This window comes from Eurosta solidaginis, chromosome 4 (genome assembly GCF_040869045.1).
Source record: "Eurosta solidaginis isolate ZX-2024a chromosome 4, ASM4086904v1, whole genome shotgun sequence".
NCBI classification, from domain to species: Eukaryota; Metazoa; Arthropoda; class Insecta; order Diptera; family Tephritidae; genus Eurosta; species Eurosta solidaginis.
Genome location: NC_090322.1, coordinates 76,923,942 through 76,948,886, shown reverse-complemented (window position 1 = coordinate 76,948,886; position 24,945 = coordinate 76,923,942). Strand labels below are relative to the sequence as shown.

At 35.1% G+C, this 24,945-nt stretch overlaps 2 protein-coding genes across 2 annotated transcripts in view; one reads left to right on the top strand and one right to left on the bottom strand.

Annotated features, from left to right (window-relative positions):
* The window catches only part of cactin (cactin, spliceosome C complex subunit), a 282,033-nt gene extending 262,078 nt beyond the window's left edge, over nucleotides 1-19,955 (top strand). Inside the window, exon 3 of the mRNA XM_067782147.1 lies at nucleotides 19,111-19,955. Within this exon, the coding sequence (XP_067638248.1) occupies nucleotides 19,111-19,140 (30 nt within the window). The 3' untranslated portion in view covers nucleotides 19,141-19,955. The remainder of the gene's footprint in view (nucleotides 1-19,110) is intronic.
* The window catches only part of Coa8 (Cytochrome c oxidase assembly factor 8), a 100,070-nt gene that overhangs the window by 29,185 nt on the left and 45,940 nt on the right, over nucleotides 1-24,945 (bottom strand). The window lies entirely within an intron of this gene.

The following is a 24,945-nucleotide window of genomic DNA, read 5'->3' as shown; positions in this document are numbered from 1 at the left end:
ACTGCAGGGTAAAAGGATTTTTGTAAGACTGATCCCTTACAAAAATCTTTTCCCTAGGGGGATGGTGTAAGGGCACCACTAACGATATGGCAACACCTATTAAAAGAATGCAATATCGATAGTGGGCTGGCAATGCCGTCATTCCGAATGGAACGCATATAACGGCATAGCGAAAATTTGGAAAGCCAGATTATTAAAGTTACGCGCTTGCCAGCAGATAGTCACTCAATAAAAAGTGTGTGATAAAATATATATGTGTCTGGCGTTTTAAATACAAAGTACTTCCATACTTCACAGACTCTACTAAATTATATTAAATAAACATTGTTTATAAAGTTTAATTAAATAAACAAGTGATTTTTATTCATTGGGAACTTCATCGATACGTAAGTACACGCGTGTATAAATGGAGCGCCTTGAGCGTTCATAAACAGATGGCAACAATTCGCTACAACCAGAGCAAACCTATTCGACAAAATCAGTCCTACCAGCCTGCTAAAAACTCCAGATATTGAATCCATAGACAAAATTTATGAATTCCATAGGTTAACGAATCTTAAGAAATTAATCTAGAGTTAATTATCTATAAGCTTTAAGTTAATCTAAGTAATTCCTTTTCGGATGTATGTAAAAAAAAAGGGGAAACGAAGGTGTTCTTACTAGTGCTCCTTATCTCTGGTAAAGAAGGCATTGGCGCTTCTTTTCCTCTAGTAAATAAATAAATAAATATTAACTTTGAAAATTGGCTCACCAATCATGCTTCTTCGGAATTTAGACCCACCAAAATTGGGCAATGGAACGAGACTTTACGTTAAGAAATTAATGCCGAATGTAATCGAAGCAACAATCATCAGAGGTAAAAGCAAAGGTGAAGATGTGCTCACACCACGGATTCCAATGATTCCTAGAGATTTGCCATTCAATTTTAAGCTCTTACAGTTTCCTGTACGCCTTGATTTTGCAATTATTTAGTCTAGTAACAAATGTTTAGTAAAGACACTTATCAATAAATTACAGAAACCAGTTTATATTAAGCTATGGGACACATTAGCAAAAAGAATTTATATTATTACAGATTAAGTAATTTTTTAGTTTAAGTTGAAAAGCGTAGTTTGAGTACGAGAAATCAATATCCAAAACATTTGAGAAGCAATTAATTTCTGATAGGGCTCTGTTAATAGGCGCTTTTGAGTTATAAACAGTTCTACTCAGCCCTATGAAAAAGATTTCAAAGCGGCGGAGGTTTCTACAGGGAGTATTTAAGCATAGTCTTTCAAGAAGCAACGCGTAGTCAATTTTGCCCGTGAAAAGATCGAATATGAACAACGAAGCCAAAAGAATTCTGCGGTTGTTTAGGGATAGTAAGGATAATAGTCGTGTGGCATTACCACAATACAAGATATTTGTAGTTATGTCCAGCTTGTAATGCGCAAGCAGATTAATTTCACTTTCGACCACACACGAATAACTCATAGCGACATAGTCATAGCGGCATAGATAAGTTATATTGAACCCAGCGGGGAGCCGTATCCGTTTACAGTTGTTTAACCCATAAGCGTCACACTCCCTAACTCACGTATCGATCAGCATGCCTGATCGACAGCATCGGGTTGTCGGTGCGACTGACCAAACATTATTACATAGTTAGGTAAAAGGAATATTCTGCTGATTAGGTATATAGAAATAGAATGTAGTTATTTTTAGTGTGTAAGTATAGTTGATAATACCACTATATATTTTTTAAAATTTTATTTATTTTATTTTAAAATATTAATATTAACATTGAAAATTTATAAATACACTGACACTAAAATTTTCGTTTTGAAATAATATTCAAAAATAAAGTAATTCAATTTCAATTTACAAAAATAAAGTATACTTAAATAAAGTAGATAACTCCACATAAGTATTGTATGTAAATATTGTAATAGTATTGTAGTAATTTTTCTATAAAAGAGAAAGTATTCAGCAATAAAGCACAATCTGATTTTAGCGCTGCACTTTAGCGCACATCCAAATTCTTTTGTATTTAGAAGATATTACATGGCGATCCTGCCAAACTAGATTAAACTTGGCAAAACTGCTAAACAATCTAGTTGGGAGGAAGATCCTGCCAGTCTAGATTAATATTTGGGAAAACTGCTAAAGATCTGACTGCCCAGAGATCCTGTCCATTTTTAAACAGTTAAAAAGTTTTTGTTAATTAATGAAAATAAAAGAAAACAAGGAGAATACAAATGAGATTGGAATAGTTACAAATGGAGCCCTTTCGTTCGGATTTTTGGCAAATATCAAAGTGAAGGAGAATCACCAGAGGACAAATTAATTACTACCATAAAAAGATCAGCATTATTAATACACGGCAAGGATTAGGTAAAGAAGTAAACTAAACATTGAAATTGGTAACCAACTGGCAACGAGCGGGCAAAATTCAAGTGGAATATAGAAGACACCACAAAGGAGAATTTCGAATGGCAATTAATAATGTTAAGTATGTTTAAAAATTAGAATAAATTGAGCGGCCCTGAGACGCTTCACCATTAGCAAAAATTCTATTTTTGCTTAGAATTTTTTTTTATATATATACTAGGAGATTTTAGAAAATAATTTAAGTAGAATGAAAAAAAAAAAAAATAAATGTAAAAATTTAAAGAAAAACTGAAAACAACAAGTTTAAAATCAAAAGGAAGTAATTAAATGTAAAAGAAAAATAAATTAAAATTCAAAATTTAAATAAGTAAATTGGAATGTTTAGGACGTTTCATAAAATATTCAGTTAACTTTCGACAGTTTCAGTTATCCCTTTGTTAGGAATAAAATAACCACAGAGGAGAAATTCCATAGGACATTTTATAAATGCTCGGTTAGTAATAAATTAAAATGCAAAGGGACTCCTCAGACTCCCCCCCCCCCCCCCCCCCTCCCCCAATGGTGGGACGAAAATACCCTATACACTAGAGACCTAAAACAGGAATTAGAAGGATTAAAGAAATGGTGGAAAATAATAGGAATGGAAAGGGAACCTAAACCCCACAACCAGGGTGGAGGAAATAATGTGAATGGTTAGAAGTGACGAAGACCCCAAATGTTAAGTTATAATAGCATCCAAAATTTTTTTTGACTATGAGTAAATAAAAATAATTTTAAATATTTTATAAACTATACTAAGCTAATAAATCATAAAATTTTTGCGACATTAAAAATTTTACCCTAAATAAAAATATTTTTAAGAAATATTTTAGAACTACAATTCTTACAATAAGAAGTTATAAATAAAACAAAATATTTAACATTTTATTAAAATTAGATAACTTTAAAATGTCTTGGTGGACTAAAATAGCGCAAGGCATCATTATACCGATAGCCGGATACGAGTTAGGGAAGGAAAACTCGGAATCAACGGAAAATAGAGTAGTAAAATATGAACCACCAACCGAAATAGATATGAAAAATTCGCCAAACGTTCCAGATGTTTGGTTAGCAGTTGCAATTTGCGCATTCATGCTATTGATCATCACAATAGCTATGATGCTCAAAAACTATATTAAAATCAAATAGGCAGTTGAAAAATGCTCAAGCACGCATTTAATATTCAAAACACTCTAAACCCCTTTTAAAACCAAACCCAAAGCTGAGGAAGAGCAACAAATAAGTAAAATAATAACTCTTAAAATTTCCCAATCAACAGTAAAAGCAGACTCATTAACCCTGCCAAAATTTAATAGCAAATCAAAATTTGCATAGTTCCTCTGAATTTAATAGCAAATCAAAATTTGCATAATTCCTCTGAATGCTCCTGACCAAAAAGGTCATGAAGCAATAGGAAATTCTAGGACAGTGAAAATAGGCAAAAACTAAGAACGAAAAATACAAAAAAGTTTTAATAATACAAAAGTTTTAAAACCAGCCCATAACAACAAAAAAAAAAATAAGAAAAAGTCACAAAGAGAACATATAAAAATATATGTGAAGCGCTATATAAATTTGCAGCAATAAGACATGTCGCGCTCGTTTTCATCTTAGGATAGAAAAATGGTAGTGTAAGAAATACAAGCAACCTGATTGTATATGATAAAATTGACTTAGGACAATTCTTTATCAGGCTTAAAAAAGAAGCCGCCAATTTAGGACTGGAAAATATACAGTTGTCTTTAGGGGCCAAATTGTTTAAAAGTAATTATACTCGAGTAGGCAAATTTATTGACACAGGAAACAGGGTTCTCAAAAAACTAACGATTGCACTAACCCCAGAGGTTATGTACGTGACTAATCCCGGGAAAATTAAAGAAATTCTGCAGAAATATCATGACGATCCTATTAGTGGTGGCCACCCAGGAATAACTCGCATAATAAAGAAAATCAAACAAAGCTATAGCTGGAAAAATATGCGAGGTGACATAAAGAAATACGTAAACAACTGCAACCACTGCAAGAAAAATAAAGTTAATAAGCATATGAAGGAACCAATGACAATAACGGAGACACCTCCGAAGGCTTTTGATATAGTACAGATAGATACGGTCGGACCATTACCGAAATCGGTAAATGGAAACGAATACGCAGTTACCATTATATGCGATCTCACCAAATATTTGGTAGCAATCCCAGCCCCGAGCAAACATGCGATAACAGTTGCTAAAGCTGTATTCGACCACTTCATTCTATATTCGCGAAAAACCCCCGACCTAGAATTTCTAGACGAAAATAAAATAAGCCCATTGTATAACCACGAAGCTTATGACAAAGAAGTTAAATATAGAATTCAAATAGCACAATAAAGAGCTAGAAAACTAGTGAAAGAAGCTAAAGAAAAACAAAAATTTAATTATGATAAAAATAGCGCCAGTAAGGAAATAAAAATAGGCGACCTAGTGTTAGTTAGAGAAGAAGCAGCTCATAAGCTAGATAACAGATACAAAGGAAATTATAAAGTAAAAAGTGTCGATAGAAATAATAATTATACGTTAATACCTAATAGGATAGGAAATAGCGATAGTACAAACAAAATAAAAGAAATAGTACTCCATAAAAATAGGCTTAAACCAGTATAGAACATTTACTAGTAACCCAAATGATTTGAAAAAAGAGTAAAATAAAAACTATCGTACTATAAGCATTCCAAGTTACTCAACACCATATAATTGAATATGTATTTATTGAATATAAATTATAAAAGTAATTAAAAAGTAGTACATGAATGAATATGAAAATGAATATGATTTATGAATACGGCATACACTCGCTGGTATGGTTTGCACGTCCGCTCGCTACGAAATAACACGACTGACTAACTTGTACTTGACAGCTCGGCCTCTCCTGACCCCTCGTCCGTCTCGGACGATGCCAGGTCACCTTCATCAATAATGTCTAGTTCAGGACCAAGAATGGGCCATGGCCTCATATTATCGCTGCTCACCACGTTGCAATATTTTCGCTGAGTTACTGTATTATCTGGCAAATCTTCCACCACATATCGGTCAGAGTTCAAAACCTTCGTTATGACATAAGGACCCTTGAATGACGGATCAAGCTTGTGGGGCGCACCCATTGCTGTGGGTACGTAGTCCAGATACACCAAATCTCCCACATTGTATTCACGCGGTTTTGTATGTTTATCGTCGTACCTCTGTTTCCACCGATTACGCTCTTTGTTGATGTTCACTACTGCTTCCGAACGTTTTTCTTCTACACTGATGTCATTACATTCGATGTTGTCATGTATTGCTTGTATCACCCGATTCTGGGAAACATCTCTTGGGTTGAAGTTGAAAATCAGTTCATTTGGACAAAATTTAGTTATGCTATGACATTGAGAGTTGACCGACCATTGAATAGTAGGTAAGGTCAAGTCCCAATCTTTCTCTGTCTTGGTACTGCACTTGATTTCATTAAGTATCGTCTTGTTGACCCGCTCTGCCTGTCCATTGGCCCGAGGAGTTCTCACAGCAGTTTTCACATGTTGAATACCATATTTGCCAATGAAGTCTTGGAATATCTTGGATGTGAATGCAGTGCCCCGGTCGGACACAATACGTAACGGTTGTCCAAAAATTGCCATTGCATCTTCCAGAGCTTTCACCACGGGTTCGGATTTGGTATTGCGCGTTGGTTTCAAAATGATGTATTTACTGAAGCTACACACGATCACCAAAACATGAACATTGCCCCGCTTGCTCTTGGGGAACGGACCCAAATGATCGATGTGGATGCTACGGAACGGAGTGGCAAGACCTCACCAAGATGTAGTTGACCCTCCGGTTTACCTCCCTTTACCTTAAAGAGACAACATTCTTCGCACGCATTAATATAAGTTTTTACATACCTTCGAATCCGAGGAAACCAGAAATGTCTCCCGATTCGATCAATCGTTTTCTCCAGTGCAAAATGCCCAACATCATCGTGGCACGCCTTTGTAATACGTCACCTCATTGCCTGTGGAATTACCAATTTTAACTTCTGGTTGACGCATCGATATACTCGACCATCTTGCAGATGATAGTCTGTCTGTATCTGCTTTTCTTCATCGTTGTCGGGTGGACGACCACTCCGCAATCTTTCGCACTTTGTCGTCCTGAATTTGCATTGCGTATAACCAATCAGAACTGTCATCAACCGGTGTAACTCTCATCACCCTCTCTGCAACTGTAGTCACCACCGTTTCGGGTTGTACCGGCGCTCTGCTTAGCCCGTCTACATGAGCCATTTGCGCCCCTGCACGATGCACACACTTGAAGTCAAACTCTTGGAGTTTTAGCCACCATCTGGCTATTCGTGGTTGAAGAAGCGTTGTTACTTTAGTTGCTACTACGGCATGACAATCGGTTACCATAATAAATGGCCTACCCAAAAGATACACTCTCAATCGCTCAAGAGTTTAGACGATGGCCAAAACTTCTAACTCATGGCTGGCGTACTTGGATTCAGCTGCACTGCATTGACGACTGAAGTATTGAACTGGCTTTAATCCCTCTGTTTCCCGCTGTAGTAATACACCAGACAAACCATGGCTACTAGCATCTGTGTGCACTTCATGTTCTTTGGCATTGTCAAACATCGCCAATACTGGATCTCGTGTCAATGCCATCTTCAATTCGCCGAACGCTTTTTCCTGCTCCTGTGTCTACTTGAACACCTCGTCCTTCTTGAGTAATTTGGTTAATGGTCTCGATATGTTACTGTACCCTGGGATGAATCTTCTGAAGAATCCTGTTAATCCAAGGAACTGACGTATATTTGTCGCTGTAGTTGGTGTAGGGAATTCCTCTACGCACTGAATTTTGTCACGTCCTGGCCGTATGCCTTCACCACTCACACAGTGTACTAAGAAGGTTACCTGCTTTGCCATGAACGCACACTTGGATGGGCGTAATGTTAACCCGGCCCTTCGTACTGCCATTAGAACTTCTTCTAATACCTCGATGCCTTCATGTTCAGTTGCCGTGGCAATGGTTACTTCGTCCACGTAATTGATAATTTTATCCCGGTGATTCAAATCTCTTACCAGATTGACTACCATCTCTTGGAACACCATGGGGGCATTAACTAACCCAAACGGCATGACTTTGTGTTCGAAGAGACCATCCGGAGTCAAAAACGCTGTATATGGCCGACTAGCTTCTTTTAGTGGTATCTGGTAGTACCCGGCAGTCATATCCAGCGTTGTAAACCATTGATTACCTCCTAATCGTGCCAGTTGTTCTTCCACAATTGGCATAGGGAACTGTTTTTTTACGGTCACTGCATATAAGGCCCTGAAGTCGACGCACATTCTATCTTCGCCGTTCGCCCTCTTCACCAAAACTACTGGTGCTGCATGCGGAGAAGAACTTGGCTGGATAACGTCACAACTTAACAACTCTTTGACTATCGACGACAATATCGGCCTATGTGACAACGGAACTTGATATCTTTTACCCACAACTGGTTCTTCGGTTGTAACTTTGATTTCCATTTCGGTTCTTTTACACCGACCTATACCCCTTAGATCTTCAGAGAAACAATCGTAATACTTGTTCAACAAACGCTTGACCCCATCATGCTCTATGCTTTCACCTAATACGTTGACTGACGACTTACTATCAGATGCTTCTAGCTTTAGCACACCTGATTCAATGACTACCTTTGTGTCATGCATAATATCACGACCTAATAACATTTCATATGGCATAAATCGATCCGGTGCTACCAACAACGACAATTCTACTAAGCGATCGTCAACCATTGCATTTACTTTTACCTTTTCCTTTGTCTCGACGACTCCACCTCCGAAGCCTGTGAGCTGATGAGTTTCGTGCTCACGTTCTACTTCACTAGGAATCTCAGTCGCTGACACCAGTGAATAGTCGCTACCGGTATCTACAAATGCTGACACTACCTTGCCCCAAACCATAACTTGTTTCATAAATGGTGGGGGTGTTACGCATGGTGTAACCAAACTTGCTACGGTACTCTTACCTGCGTAACACGACTTCGCCTCGTGCCCAATCTTATTACATTTGCTGACTCTGGGTTTACGTGATGGTTGAGGACACTTCGCTGCTAAATGTCCAGTATCGTTGCAATTAAAACACCTAATTGACTTTCTCACCTGTCCTGTACCTGTTTCGATTTCTTTCTGTTGATGCTGTTGCTGTATGTTGAATGCTGGTTTAACTCCAACGGACGTTGCTGATAAACTTTCAATTGCTTTCAACAGATCGTTACATGTCTTAAATTTTATGGCTAACAACATCCGTGACAAATGCGGATCGTTGAGCCCCCCAATGATATACGAATTAATAGATGCTTGGTCCATTTCTGCTCTACGACCCATATTAAGCATGAAGTAATAATAGTCTCTCATAGACTCACCTTGCTTTCTTTTGCGTCTGTCCATTTCACGGTGTACATCCGCTACGTTGATTTCACTTGGAAAATCATTAGTCAAGGCTTCAACAAAAAGTCGCCATGAACTGAAAGGGGGTTGAGAATCTGCCCAATCAGCTGCGAAACCCGTCTTCTGTCCACTGATATATCGCACGCAATTTTTCAATTTTTGCGATAAACTGCTTTGCTGTTAAATAACCCTTAAGTGGATTGAACTCGGGTAATATGCTTATAATTTCCCTCATCGTGTACCTAATCGTATTACTATACTGCCTTGCTGGTATAGAATGCCCTAGTTCATGGCTCACCTGGCCCGTGTGTGCGGTGGATGAGCCCACTGTTACTCCTCCCAACTCTAAATTCGACGGTTGCTGTATTGCTGTCATTACATTGTAACTTGCAGGCACCATGTTGCCTGTTCCGACTACCGACGTGAATGTTGCTTGATCTGTAGTATATGTTGCTGGTAATGTGCCATATGATACTGGCACAATGTTGCTTGTTGTTGTGTATGACGTTTCGATACATGTTGCGCCGGAGTTTGCTTGCACATAGCTAGATGTTGCGCCGGAGTTTGCTTTGGCATCGCTACATGTTGCGCCGGAGATTGCTTGCACATTGCTACATGTTGCGCCGGAGTTTTTGGGTGCTCCGCTACTTATTTGCGTTTGCTGTGCCTGATTCAACTGCGCTGTTGTTATTTGACTTACCGTCTCCGCCATGCTGGTTACTATATCACGCTATTCTTTGAATTGATTCTGCCAATTCGTTTCGTTGTTTTGCAGATCCTCGACTTCGTCCTCGTCTAATTCATCTGCCTCGTAAACTTCTATCAGCTCAGCAACTTTGCGTGACTTATTGCCAGAAACTGATAATCCTTGTTGTTGTAACAAACGATTTAGCTGATCTACCTTAAGTGTTGAAAATTTAATTTTACTTGCCATTATTACGAGTTGATTCTGCACAATTGCAATTTCCTTTTCGTTTTTTTTTAATGACCGGAGCAAATATTAAATATCACCTTACGTGTTGCTTGCTGAAATCTTACTTTTTTTCCGCTATACCAACTTTTTTTTGGTCTCCGTTTTTCGCCAGGATGATTCGTGCTCAAAAAATTACCAACGTTGCTCGGTTGTGTTGTGAAGTCACACTTCAATTCCCAACACAAAGCATTCACATACATACATACGTATGCTTCTTTAACTGGGATGAATACTGTGAGCGTCTATAGCTCAGTTCCTCTCACTATTCACGGCTGCTCTCGGTTGCTACAAAAACTGTGTAGCAAATAGCAGATTTTCAATGCCTTTTGGTGGTGGTTTTATTTTTTCTTACTTACAGGCGCCACTGCGACTGTCTGTTCGTATGCTAGGAATTGCTCTGCCGCTGCGCAATTGATTTTGTTGTTGCTGATTTTTCTATGAAAAAATATACTTGCAACGGCTCGTTCAATTTTAAAATTGGCGTGATTTGTTGCTGCTTCTGCAATTTCACGTTGATTCTTGTGAAATTTGTTCGCGATCCCCTTCTGATTGTTGTCAAGGATGACTAGATACCAATTTAATGTTGATTATTACATATAATTGAATATGTATTTATTGAATATAAATTATAAAAGTAATTCAAAAGTAGTACATGAATGAATATGAAAATGAATATGATTTATGAATACGGCATACACTCGCTGGTATGGTTTGCACGTCCGCTCGCTACGAAATAACACGACTAACTTGTACTTGACATACGTAAGAAAGAAAATGTAAATAAACAAAAGAAATGATAAACACAAACCCATGTTGGCATAAAGTGACTGCTACTTCATAATAAATTTGTAAACATAAACAGATTTTAAGTGGGTCGACACACTTAAAATTCTGATATGTAAAAACAAATGTCAATAACACTTGATGCAAAACATTATTCATAATCATAAGCACTCAACAATAGAAAATTAATACAAAGAAAAATGTACAAGCAAAAGAACAAGAAAAAAAAAAAATAACCGGTCAGCACAAAAAATCACACATGTCAAGCAAATGTAAACGGATATAACAATAAGTAAACAAACTCTTCACGCTCAATATCAGGTTACCGCAATACAATAAATTACAATAGAAAACTAAAAGCAATTAAAATTTTGTAAACTCTAAATGGGTCATTAAGTCACTTTAAGGATCACATACAATTGTTCTCAAGTGTATGTGACCCTTCTTAAAGGTGGATGGTGTGGCATTACCACAATACAAGATGTTTGTAGTTATGTAAATGCCAGAATAAGTCCAGCTTGTAATGCACAAGTAAATGAATTTCACTTTCGACCATACACGAATAACTCATAGCGGCATAGATAAGTTATATTGAACCCAGCGGGGAGCCGTATCCATTTACAGTTGTTTAACCCATAAGCGTCACACTCACTAACTCACGTATCGATCAGCATGCCTGATCGACAGCGTTGTTTTGTCGGTGCGAGTGACCAAACATTATTACATAGTTAGGTAATAAGAATATTCTGCTGACTAGGTATTTAGAAATAGAATGTAGTTATTTTTAGTGTGCAAGTATTGTATGTAAATATTGTAATAGTATTGTAAGTCATTTTTCTATAAAAGAGAAAGTATTTAGTAATAAAGCACAATCTGATTTTAGCGCTGCACTTTAGCGCACATCCAAATTCTTTTGTATTTAGAAGATATTACAGTTGGCATCGATACTCATAGGACGGGATCGGTTCAGAGAATCGTAATGAAGTAAGCGCGAAGAGCATACAAATTTTTTGAACCCGCTCCAGGCGGTTGATGTGAACTGCGTGATAAGGCCGCCAAATGAAAGCCGCATACTCAAGTTTGAACCGCACAAAGGACGTACATAAAACTTTGAGTGTGTAGGGGTCAGAGAAGTTTGCCGAATGGCGTCTGACAAATGCAAGCATTGAAAGCGTATTAGAAATTGTGAAGCTGACGTGAGTGTTAAAATTAAATTTTGAGCCGAAGTATACACCCAAGTCTTTAACTTCCAAGAGTCGTTCGAAGAAAAGTGTCTGCAATATGACAGGAGGTATGAAGTGGCCTCAGCAGTTTACCATACGTCACAGTGCGGCACTTACTTATATTAAGGAAAAGACGGTCTTCTCAGATTGAAGAACAACGACACCATTATAACAACTGATCTCAGAATAGATCTTTCATCAGCATAAAGCAGAAATTTGGTAGATGAGAAGCAAGAACTAATGTCATTAATTAACAAGATAAATAGTAAAGGGCCCAGAATACTACCCTGGGGCAATCCAGAGGTGGCCCAAAATGGTTTCGAATAATATGACATATCATAGACCATTGTATTACAACTTCGTGCTTCGCTGATGCATGGAAGCTTGCAATCAATCTTCCGGTAGCTAACAATAAAAGTGCCAGTAACGTATGGTGAATGAAATCTGAACAAACGTATTATAGTCAAAACAAAGTATGAAATGATATTTTTTGTATTTAAAGTAAATTTGTTTAATATCTAGATATATAAGAAAAATTTATAAATAAATATTTGCTCCATTACGGCTTGCTTTTCGTATTTTTTCCGGCAATTTCCTCATTGATTCTTGATTTCCGATGTTTGTTTTCAATCTTTTCGATCGATCTTTTTAATCTTTTTTTTATTTTATTAACTAAATAAGTCGTTTTTTTTGCATAACACGCCCATAAACACGCCTATTAAAATTTGCCCAACAAGTTTCCTTTGGTATCAGCTGGGGGAACGTTTGGGGGGTGGTACTTTTTAGATACAAATTCACTTTTCCTGCTACGTACGTCCCTTAGCTTACTTTTTGCATAATGTGAATATGCAAATCCAGTCGGAACACTAACTTTCCTCTTTTTAATAAAGTTTTGAAATTCTGGAATGCATTTCTCTATATACGTCTGAGCAGAAACGGCTAAAATACCCTTGAAAATTACGGGCTCACTTATCCCACGCTCGCTGATTGTTAGCCACAACAAAACTTTCCCGGGAAGTTTAGTATTTTGAATACATATCACTTTGTCGGAAGATTTTCGTTTTTTAGACTCGAAGTAATACTTTGGCTGAAATTCGCTGCCTTCCATTGTGTAGCATTAAGCGTCTATGCCCACCTATGCAATACATTCCGCGGCATTACGCATCATGAACTCCTATGCAATACATTTTTAACAGCTCAATCATATTACAATATTATACAAATTATTGACCTAACACAGCGGTTACCTAACATCAATGGAATACCGAATATGAAACTCTTGTCTGTTCACAAATAATAAATTCTGCTTATTATCAATTTTAGTTTCTCCCCAAAATATTTACATACAACCAATCATGAGAATTAACCAGACAGAATATCGATTTGCTGACGAATGCATACATAATTACATATATGCATAGCATGCATACAAATCTACATGCATGCAGACTATGCATACAAATCTACATGCATGCAGACTATGCATACAAATCTACATATATGCATAGCGTGCATACAAATCTACATGCATGCAGACTATGCATACAAATCTAGAGGTAAGCATACCATGCTTACAAATTTACATGTATGCATACCGTGTATACAAATTTACATGTATGATTAGTGTTAATACAAATGTACATATTATTAGTATTAAGGTAATTATGAATGTGTAGGTTAAGAATGTATCTATAAAAGAGAAAGAATTTGTTTAATAAATAAGATTGATGTTCAGACATTCAAACCACAAACATTTTCGTTTTATAAATTTAAATATTTCATGGCGATCCTGCCAGCCTGATCTTCAATTAGCTGAAAATTTGCTCATTAAGCAAAATTCGCTAGATCTTGCTGAACAGATATCCTGCCAAGTTTTTAGTCAAATATTAAAATATTAAATATACTAGTCAAAATTTAATGGGCACACATTAGTGCCAAAGAGGACTAATAAAAAGTCCTAGCAATATAATTTTTACACTAATCAAGAGCACTGGCGAATACTAGATGAAGAACACTGGCGAATATTTTACTTGGACAAGGAGCATGAACGGATATTACGGTTTTTAAAAAACATTTCAATCATACTGGCGACACACAAATTTGGACGCAGCTGATTGCGCATAGAAGAAGTGGAATAACATTTCAATCAAACTGGCGACACACAAATTTGGACGCAGCTGATTGCGCATACAAGAAGTGGAATAACATTTCAACCAAACTGGCGACACACAAATTTGGATACAATTGGATGCGCATAGAAGAAGTGGAATAATATTTCAACTCGACTGACGGTATACAACTTTGCACTACGATTTAAACTGGCATCATGATTGGCGAAAAGCGGCATATCATAAGTATATTTAGAAACACATTGGGCGGCCTTTATGGACGCTAAACTATGAGCAAAAACGAAAGTTTTTGCTTAGGAATTTTTTTTAAATAGGACTCGTAATTAATCGAAAAAATGTAAAGCTACTTTGTCAAAATTTAAAGAAAAGTGTGTAGGAAGTATATATATGTTAAACTTTGAACAAATTTATTTGCAATTTTAAGAAAAATACGAATGTTAAATATATTAACTTTAGAAATAATTTTTTTATGGAAAACAAAAAAAAAATTTTAGAAACGAATTTTATACAATAATGTTAATATGGAAAACTACTCAAGTAAATTGGAATGTTTAGGACACTTCTTTAAAATAGTCAGTTAACTTCAGACAGTTTCACCTTTTCTTTGGAGAAAGCCCATAGGACATTTTTATAAGGTTAAAAAATAAAATTACTCTGTTAATAATAAATAAAAATGCAAAGAGATTCCTCAGACATTCCTCTCTATTGGTGGGACGAAAATACCCGACACACTAGGGACCTACAAAAATAATTAGAAGGCTTAAAGAAATGGTGGAAGATAATAGGTATGGAAAGGGAACCCACAATAGAGGACATTATAAACCCCACTACCAGGGTGGAAGAAATAATGCGTATGATGAGGAGAGTGTTCCCCGAAAATGCCAAATGTTGAGAAGCATCCGAAAAAAAAGTATAGAATAAAAGATTGTTTAATACGAATATATAAAAATATTTTCAAATATATTATAAACTACACTAAGTTAGTATAAAAACAATTTTTTTTTGGAATATTAAAATATTTTTTTTAAATAAAAATATTTTTAATCAACAATTTTGACAAAATAAAAGGTTATAAAACAAAATATCTATCATCTTATTAACTTTCAAAATGTCTTGGTGGACAAAAATAGCCCAAGGCATTATGATAGCCAGTGCTGGCTACGAGGTAGGAAAAGGAAACTCTGAAACATCAGAGAACAGGATATCAAAATATGAACCACCAGCTGAATCAGAAACAAAAGCTGCCCCAAACATCCCAGATGTTTGGCTAGCAGTTTTAATCTGCGTTATCGTGCTATTAATCATAGCGATAGCAGCTGTACTTAAAACCTATATGAAATTTAAATATAGGCAAATGAATAACGTGCAATAGCGCGTTTAATATCCCTTTTTCCTCATACCCAAATTTCTAAACTCAAAGCGGAGGAAGAGCAATAAACAATTAAAGTAAAATCCGAAATAGTAAGTCTTAAAAATGTCACAATCGACAATAAAGGCAGCCCTGTCTAAAGCGAACAGCAAATCAAAATTCGCATAATTCCGCTGAATGTTCCTGACAAAGATGGTCAGGAAGCAATGGGAAATTCTAAGACAGTGGAAGGAAGCAAAACCTAACAAAAAAAATACATATTTTTCAACCAGCCCATAACAACAAAAGAAAAAATGAAGAAAAGTCACAAAGAGAACCTATAAAAATATAAGTGAAGCGCTATATAAATTTGCAGCAATAGGCATGTCACACTCGTTTTCATCTTAGGATAGAAAAATGGTAGCGTAGGAAATACAAGAAACCTGATTGTAGATGATAAAATTGACTTAGGACAATTACTTATCAGGCTGTACACACGTTGTGCGAATGCCGCCAAAGCAGGACTTGGTATTTATAAGAAAAACACATTTATGCATTAACCAAAGAGGTTGTGCATGTGACAAATCCCGGAATAAAAATAAAAATAATTCTTCATAAAAGTCATGACGATTCTGTCCTGGTGGCCGCATGACAAATAAGATCAAAGAAATGGCTGGAAAATATGAAATTATTGAGAATATAAAAAGAACGTTTAAAAATACGCAAATTTTGTTTTGCACCCACTGTACCTTCCACTACTATCAATACATAGCTACCCCGCTCTTCCATCAGCAACCCATCTATTGTCTATACAATCCATTACAAATTCATCTTATTATGAATGAGAAAAAAAAATGTCAAAAGAAAAAAGACTTGAATAATATGCTAATTAGTTTAATGAAATAAAATAAATAAAATCATTTATTGCCTAGGTCTCATAGGATCATATTTTTACATATTAGGAAAATACTTTACTCTAACCCTCGGTAGATAGATAAACAAAAAAAAAATTTTTTTTAAGGTAAATCATATACATAGAAAAATTTCTATAAGAAAGTAGTGCGGTATAATTTAGAAAATAGAGATAGTACAAACAAAACAAAAGAAATAATAGTCCATAAGAATAGACTTAAACCCATTTAAAATATCTTTTGTTAAATTAAAACAAATAATCATTCCAATTTACTCGATTTGTAAGAACATGCCGATTTTTAAGTGAGTCGACGCTCTTAAAGACCGGCTGTGCAAAACAAATTTAAAAAATTCTTTATCTGTAAAATAATCGTTAAATTTAAAATTTTGAAAAAAAGGACTTGTACAAAAACAAAAAAAAAATACATGTAAGATGCAAATAATAAAAGTATGAAGGTCAGCAAATCAGAAATTAAATCCAAAAACTCTTTCAATACAATATTAAGTTACAATAAAATATAAAAATCATCTAAATGCTTACAAATATATGTACATATATGCATACCGTGTATACAAATTTACATGTATGATTAGTGTTAATACAAATGTACATATTTTTAGTATTAAGGTAATTATGAATGTGTAGGTTAAGAATGTATCTATAAAAGAGAAAGAATTTGTTTAATAAATAAGATTGATGTTCAGACATTCAAACTACAAACATTTTCGTTTTATAAATTTAAATATTTCAACTGTGAAAATATATATGGATGTTTTCTTAAATCCCATGTCCCTAAAATGATGAAATATTACATTTGTGCTTTTGTAAGGATTACTTTCACAAAATTTCCAAACTAATTCGCGCCGCTGAAACTCGTTCAAAGACATTTTGACTACTAATGGTGTGCCCATATAAATATATTTTTCGCGAAAATGTCACGAAGATGTCCCATTAATTTAATGCATTGAAATTTGTTTTTAAAATATTATGGCTACTTAGTTTTTGTGTTCACAAGTTGTGTTCGGATTTCATTCACCATACGTTAGTCCGTCTGATTTTCGTCCCATAAGCATCCTTCTCGCTCTATCGAAGACCCTTGAGTCCCTGTTATCTCAACAAATCCACTCGCACATAACTGTATACAAATTGCTTTCACCGCTGCAGTCGGGTTTTAGAACTAAGCACAGCTGCGCCACAGCTATTATAAAAATTCTGGATGACATACGTCTATCCTATGACAAAAATCAATTAACATTGTTGTGTATGCTCGACTTTTCAAAGGCATTTGAATCAGTTAACCATAGTTTGCTATGTATGAAGCTGAAAGCCTACTTCGGATTTAGTGACTCTGCGGTAAAATTAATGAGCTACCTGGTGGGGGGGGGGGGGGGGGGGGGGGGGGGGGGTTAGAGCGCAGCGTGTTAAGGTTGGATCGGAATTATCTGACATTAGGCCATTGCTCGCTGGTGTACCCCAAGGTTCTATATTGGGACCGCTATTATTTATAAATAATGACATCTTCAGCACCTGCCAGTATGCGTATATACATGCCTACGCTGATGATATCCAGATCTATATGTCAGCGGTGCTGGGGCAAGCCTCTGAACTTTGTGCCAAGTTTAACAGTGACCTTTTATCCTTATCCCATTGGGCATCTACGAATCTCGTTGCCCTTAACAGTGCTAAATCGTATGTACTTCCCATTTCACGTTATTGTGGATCTGGCCGGGACAAAACCATGCAGATTGGCGCAAATCAGGTGCTTAATACTAAAATAAAGCTTGTCTTTGACAACACATTCAAAAAGCTTCGAAGTTGTAGACAATTTATAAATAGGCCTGTAATTAGAACAGTTACTTTTGTTGCCTGACTTAAAAATGGGAGTGACGGATGCTTGTTTCCAGTCATCAATAAAAATACCCGATGCCAATGACTTATTGAATATAATCATTAACGGTCGTACTAGCGAAGGACAATTTTTAATAGAATAACTGAAAGATTGTCAACATCAGTTCTGGAGGAATCTTTAAGTTTTATAATCCCCTCAACTATGTCTGCCTCTGTGAGAGTAAGTGAACCAAAATTATTAGCGGAGGGAGACTTAATTAACTTGTGTATGTTATCTGTATCTTCCACAGTTAAATAATTATCTGTGATAAAGTTTGCCGAGAAGAAGTCTGCAAAGAGATTAGCAGCCTCATTAACAGAGTTGGCAATAATATTATTGTAGCATACTGATTTCGGTATGCTAGATACGCTCTTCATGGAGTTTATGTAATTCCAAAAGTTCTTCGGATTGCTCTTGATGTTTACCTCAAAATTTCTAACGTACTTAGCCTATAAAGACTTATCAAGATTGTTAAATTTTTTATAATAAACAATAAACAAATCATAAAATCGACGCTGAGTAGTAATCTTATATTTTTTAAAGAACTTGTTTCTCAAATTTTTTAGATGCTTGAGCTCACTATTTTGCCAGGGAGATTTATAAATTTTCTTTTTATATGCCGGCACGGCTTTTTCGCAAATCTTATGAATTTTATTTTTAAATACATTGAAAGACTTTCCAACTTCACTTTCGCCAAACATAGCATCCCAATCAACTCCACGTAAAGCAGAATTTAAACGATTAAAATCACATCTTCGAAAATTGAACGATGTTTTCATATTTGATGTAGGAAACAAAAATACTCAAAGAACTGAATTTCAAGCTTTAAGGGCAATGTGATGAAAGTTTGGTGGCGAAATTGAAGACGCAGGTTCCAAGAAAACAAAACTAATATTGTTAGTTACAAAAATTAAATCAAGAGTGCGATGTAAAGAATTATGGAAACTATTAATTTTTATTTTTTTTTATTAATTTCAGATAAACCAATCCCTCCAAAATTATCAATAAGATACGATTCATTAGAGCTGTCTGTTAATACTAGTAGGAGTTAAATAGAGATTGTTTTCAAGAGAGATCCAGCTAACATTACTTAAATTAAAATCCCCAAGTACACATAGCTGAGTTTCTCCTAAACTTCGCTTAAGATTTAAGATATTATTTACATGAGCCTTATAAATACTTTCTGGGCTGGACGGCAGAATGTATGAAGCACAAATGAGCAGTTGACCCAAAGAGCTATGAATCCGCAGACAAAGTTGATCAAAAAGCGTGTCACTAACAGTTAAAGATGACAAATACATCATACTCCAATAAATAACTAAATAGGCGCACATTTTCGGTCTTACTTCTAAGGCCAGAAACATTTTGAAAAAAGATGTTGATATATTTGCATGGCATGTGATTGACACTATGTACTAAGTCCGCTGTTGTACTTTTGCATCCTTTTGAAAAAAACGGAAGTGGCAGATCGTCACATTGACTGGCCACAACTCAGGCTTCAGAACATTATCAAAATGTAATTCATCTACACCAAGTTTAAAATTTACATATGTACGGTTATTTAGATTAGTATGTTTAATCACATACTCAATAATATCCTCAAGTGTTTCCGAGGGTGAAAAAGAAGAAAGATGAAAGCATCTGAAATGAGCAGCTACCCCAAGTTCAGTAGACAATTACAAGCAACAAAGCACAAGGACAAGCGCTTACTGTTGCTGGATTAAATTTAGAGAGTCCATGCTTTTCCCATGGCCAGATATATGTTGCTTGCTCTATAGTTGGAACGCCAAAAAATGTGTTTATCTTTGCACCGAACGGAAAAAACCAAAATATTGTGTACCCACTTGCATTACAATAAGACACTATAATAAAATGTTTTAAACGAAAATTTCACCACATATGCGTACATAATTCAATTCAATTTACAGAACAATAAACTAAATTATCAACAAAAAAAAAAGAAAAAAATAACGCAACATTCATTTGATCTCGGGCGTTACAACATACGCCGGGTAAAGCTAGTTTAAAATAAAAATAAAATAAAATAAAATATGTCCTGCTTGTAACGTGTCCCCACATAACACCAACTATCTCTTTAACTATATTGTGGAACCAAAGCCTCTCATTATGGTCCACCCCTGTTGAAACAGCAAGGTTCCTTGGACTCCCGTTAGAGGATATTGATGACAATTTGTGATCGGTCGCACCTATTGGATGAGGCAAAGCACAGCGAACAACAACAACATCTTCCAAAGCAGTGGGCCCAGACGGCATAGCCATACCGATGCTTAAAAGCCTATGGAAGGAAATTTAGCACATGTCTTCAACCTGTCTCTTTCCACCTTTGTCATTCCCGTAAAATGGAAATGGCCAAGGTGGTCCCGCTACTAACGCCTGGGAAACCAGCTAACAAAGGAGTCGTATCGCCCGATATCTCTCCTATCGCCAGTAGCCAAGACGCTTGAAGCCATTTTGCTCCCCTACTTCAAAGTAAATTTGCAGCTAGCCTGTCATCAGTATTGTAAAGTGGCATTTCGATGCCACTTATTTTTGGGCTTGCAGCCCCCAGCGCACGTACACTCAAAAACAATAAAAACTAATTTAATTTTCTTTCGATTTATTTAGTTTTATTTAAATTTCTTTATTTGTCTTTTGAATGTCACTTAGTCTTTTTTTAAGTTTTCTTTAATGAACGTATGTACAGTTTTTATTAGTTGCGGTTACAATCACCGAGCGCACTTTAACACAATATCGCGTTGTTGACTAGGTGCCGGTTCACTTCAAACTGAAAACTATTGAAAAGATGCTGACGCTTCAAAAGCAGCCCTGCCGGTATGCAAAAGTGCATAACGGGAAGATCGCATAATGCAATGGCGTGATAGAATCGAGTAACGGGAGATTCAACCCGTTGAATCTCCGCGTCATTCCACTCTAACATTTTAAGTGATGCCAAGTGTTAATATGGGGGTTGCATCTTTTTATATATTTGATGGGGAGTTGCCAGATTTAAATGCAGTTTAATGCAGTGACCCAATTTGGCACTACATCATCCCCCTTTAGAAAAGAAGAATTTGGCAAGGTGATCAGTCTTGCCACATTCTTCTTTAGGCTATATCAAAAAGAGTTAAAATTAAAATTTGCAAAAAAAGAAATATGTAAGAAAAGTAAATTTTTAGACTTTGATAATTTACTTTAGTTTGAAGTGAGCCGTTATTATCGTTTTTATTTTGTATGGTAAGCTTATTGTATAAGCAACTACTACTACTAATTAACGTAAGTAAGTTGCTATCTTTTATGTATTATTTAGGTGACTTATATTTAGTAAATTAGCCCGTATCGAAATTAACATTAAACAATTTTTTTTTCACATTCATTGGCGCATTCTTAAAATATATTTATATTTAAAGATTAATTAGTAAAATTTAAAAGTACTATCAATTTTAATTAAATTTTTGGATACGGTTTTATGTACTGTTTTCTCAATTTTATTAATTTCATCGTAAATTGTTACATTTGGTCCATCGATATTCTTTATTATGAAGGGACCTTGATATATATTTCTATGTTTATTTCTCGGTTCTGTTTCTACTAAAACCCTATCATTAATTTTAATTTCTAAAGGTTTAGCCGTTTTATCGTATAATTCTTTATTTCTAATTTTATGTTTATTGATCAAATTTGTTGCCATTTTATGAGATTTTTGCATTCTATATTTTAGCTCTTTTGTATAATTTTCTACATTATAAATCGGATCGATTTGTTTCTTTTGTAATACATGTGGCATTGAAGATTTTCTGCCAAATATTAATTCGAAAGGAGTAAATTTATTATCAAATTTTAGTATTATGTAAAAATGTAAAGTATTTCAAATATGTATCGCAATCTGAATACGTTTCATCTAGATATGCACGTAAATATTCGTTAAAGACTCTATGGTTTCTTTCAACAGTACCAACAGTTTCGTGGAGATAAGCTGTTGAGAAATCATGATTAATTTTTAAAAGTTTTGTTAATTCCGAGAATAATTCATTTTTGTATTTCGTCCCTAAATCGGATCTAATGGCTTTCATTGTGCCATATGTTAATATAAAGGTTTAAAAAATAGCACATGCGATTTATCTGGTACAGCTACTGTTACCAGGTATTTTGAAAAGTCAAAAATCATAGTAACAGCGAACTTGTTACCATAGTTTGATTCTGGAAGTGGACCTATTGTATCGACAATTACTATGTCAAATGGTTTACAGGGTGTTGGCGTAAGGACAAGGTTTTCTTTTGTTTTGGGTCTCACTTTATTTAAAAGACATTTATTGCAATTTTTCACAAATTTCGCTATATCACGGGTCATGTTTTCCAGTAATATTTAGTTCTTAATTTGGCATATAACCTTTTCGTTCCGCAATGGCCTGGATCTTCGTTATAAATTGTCGTAAGTTTTTGTTTCTGTTCATTGTCTGTTACGGTCTCTACAGGGTCCGTAAATATTATTTGTAATGATTTTAAAATTTCATTTCCGCGGATTTTAAAATTTGTAATTGTATAATTATTGAAAAATATATAATTTTTTGGCCATTCTAATTGTTTAATATTGTGATTGTCGGCTGCTTTTTCTAGCCTCGAAAGTAACTCATCTAAATTCGTTATTTCGTTAACAGTCACGAGATTAAGTAGATTATATTTTTTATGTTTTAAATGCGCATAAATTTGTATATTGGAGATCTCCTTATTTTTATTAAATTGTATAGTTGATTTTACTCGCGGTATCTTTTTTGAAAAAACGTATGAAAATTTATCATAGACCTGTACTTTATTATCTGTTTGTTTAGTTTGTGATCGCGTTTTAACGGCTAAAACGTGTTTTGTCGGATCTTTAATTTCGTCTATACTTATACGAGAAAGTGCATCAGCCACAACATTCAATTTTCCTTTAATATATTCAATTGTAAAGTTGTATTCTGACAAATCTAATCTGATTCTAGAGAGTTTCGAGGAAGAATATTTCATATTAAATAGATAAACTAAAGGTATATGGTCTGATTTTACCGTAAAATGTGTACCGTAAACATACGGCCGAAAATGTTTAATAGCAAAATGTATTGCTAAAAGTTCAAACTCTATGATTGCTTTTTTCTGTTCGGCTTTATTGAACGATTCTGATGCAAAGCAAATCGGTAAATCATTACCTCCATGTTTTTGGCTTAATATAGCGCCACAACCACTATTAGATGCATCTACAGTGATAATAAATTCTTTTGAAAAATCAGGGTATTGTAATAGTTGAGGAGACATTAATGATAACCTTAATTTTTCGAAAGCATCATCCCAAACAAATTCAACTTTTTTTCGATTTAGACGATTTAAAGGGGCTGCCAGTGACGCAAAGTTAGGTATAAAACGCCTATAATAATTTGTAAATGCAACGAATCGCCTAACAGCGTCTTTGTCTTTAGCCTTAGTGTATTTTTTAATTGCGTCTATTTTTGAATCATTTGGCAGCAGGCCTTTTGAGGTACATTTATGGCCTAAAAAAGTTACTTCGGAACGAAGGAAATTTCATTTGTCGGGATTTAACTTTAAATTGAACTTTCTACAAGTTTCGAATACTTTTTCTAAATTTTTGAGGTGATGTGTCTCGCTACAACCGATGACGATAACATCGTCAATGTACATAAATGCTTGATTTGGCGAAATGCCTGAAAATGCTAATGACATCATACGTGAAAAAGAGTTTGGTGCTATATTTAAACCGAAAGGTAAAACTTTCCAACGAAAAGCTCATCGATCTGTACTGAAAGATGTAACGTCTCTAGAATTGACATGAAGTGGTATTTGGTGAAAACCAGAAAAAAGATCTGAAGTTGAAAAGTATTTGGCTCTGCCAAGATTGTCGAGTATGTCGTCTACGCGTGCCAACGGAAATTTGTCTGCGATAAGCTTTTTGTTGACTGCTCTGAAATCAACGCACATACGATAAGACTTTTGGCCTGTAGGATCCTTTTTCGGTACAAAATTAAAGGACTGTTATAATTAGAAAAGCTGGGTTCTATTCAATCATTTCGCATTAAATTTTCGACTTGTTTCTTAATTTCTTCGCGTTGTGTATATGGTAAACGATATTTTTTTTTATTTAGACTAGATTTTTATCAGTTAAACGTAGTTTTTGTTCGTAAAAGTTATTTAAAGTCATACGATCAGTTTTTAAAGTGAATATATCGGCATATTTTAAGCATAAATCTAGCAATTGTTTTTGAGCATAACCTGGCATTTGATTATTCAAAATTTTCGTTAATTCCTCTAAGCGCTTTTGATCTTTAGAAGTTTCATTAATTTTGTAGACATTGTAGTTGGTGATATCTTCTGTTACGATATTGCAATTGTTGACATGTTTTAGTTCGTCAGTAACATTTAAAATATTTAGAACCGGATTGTTTGTGTCAACGTGCATTTGCCGTAAAAACCCCACTACAGATTTCTTGTGAGTCTACGAAAACAGGATTGTCGCATTTTGGTAATTTAAATAACCGATAATCTTCACATCTCGGAGGAATAACTAAAGAATCGGTACTTGTGTCGTGCAAAATTGGAATATTTAGAGTTTTTAAGCCGGTATTAATAGTTATGCTATCGCTTGCATAATTAATAATACATTTATTTAATTTTAAAACGTCTTTGCCGAGTATTCCGTCTGAAGGTATATTGAAATCGTCGTTAAATACATGTAAAGTATGTGGTATTACAAAAATTATATGCAATTAAGCTGGTTTTTGAGGTTCCTAAAGTTGAAATTGTTACGCCTGTTATGTTGATTACTTC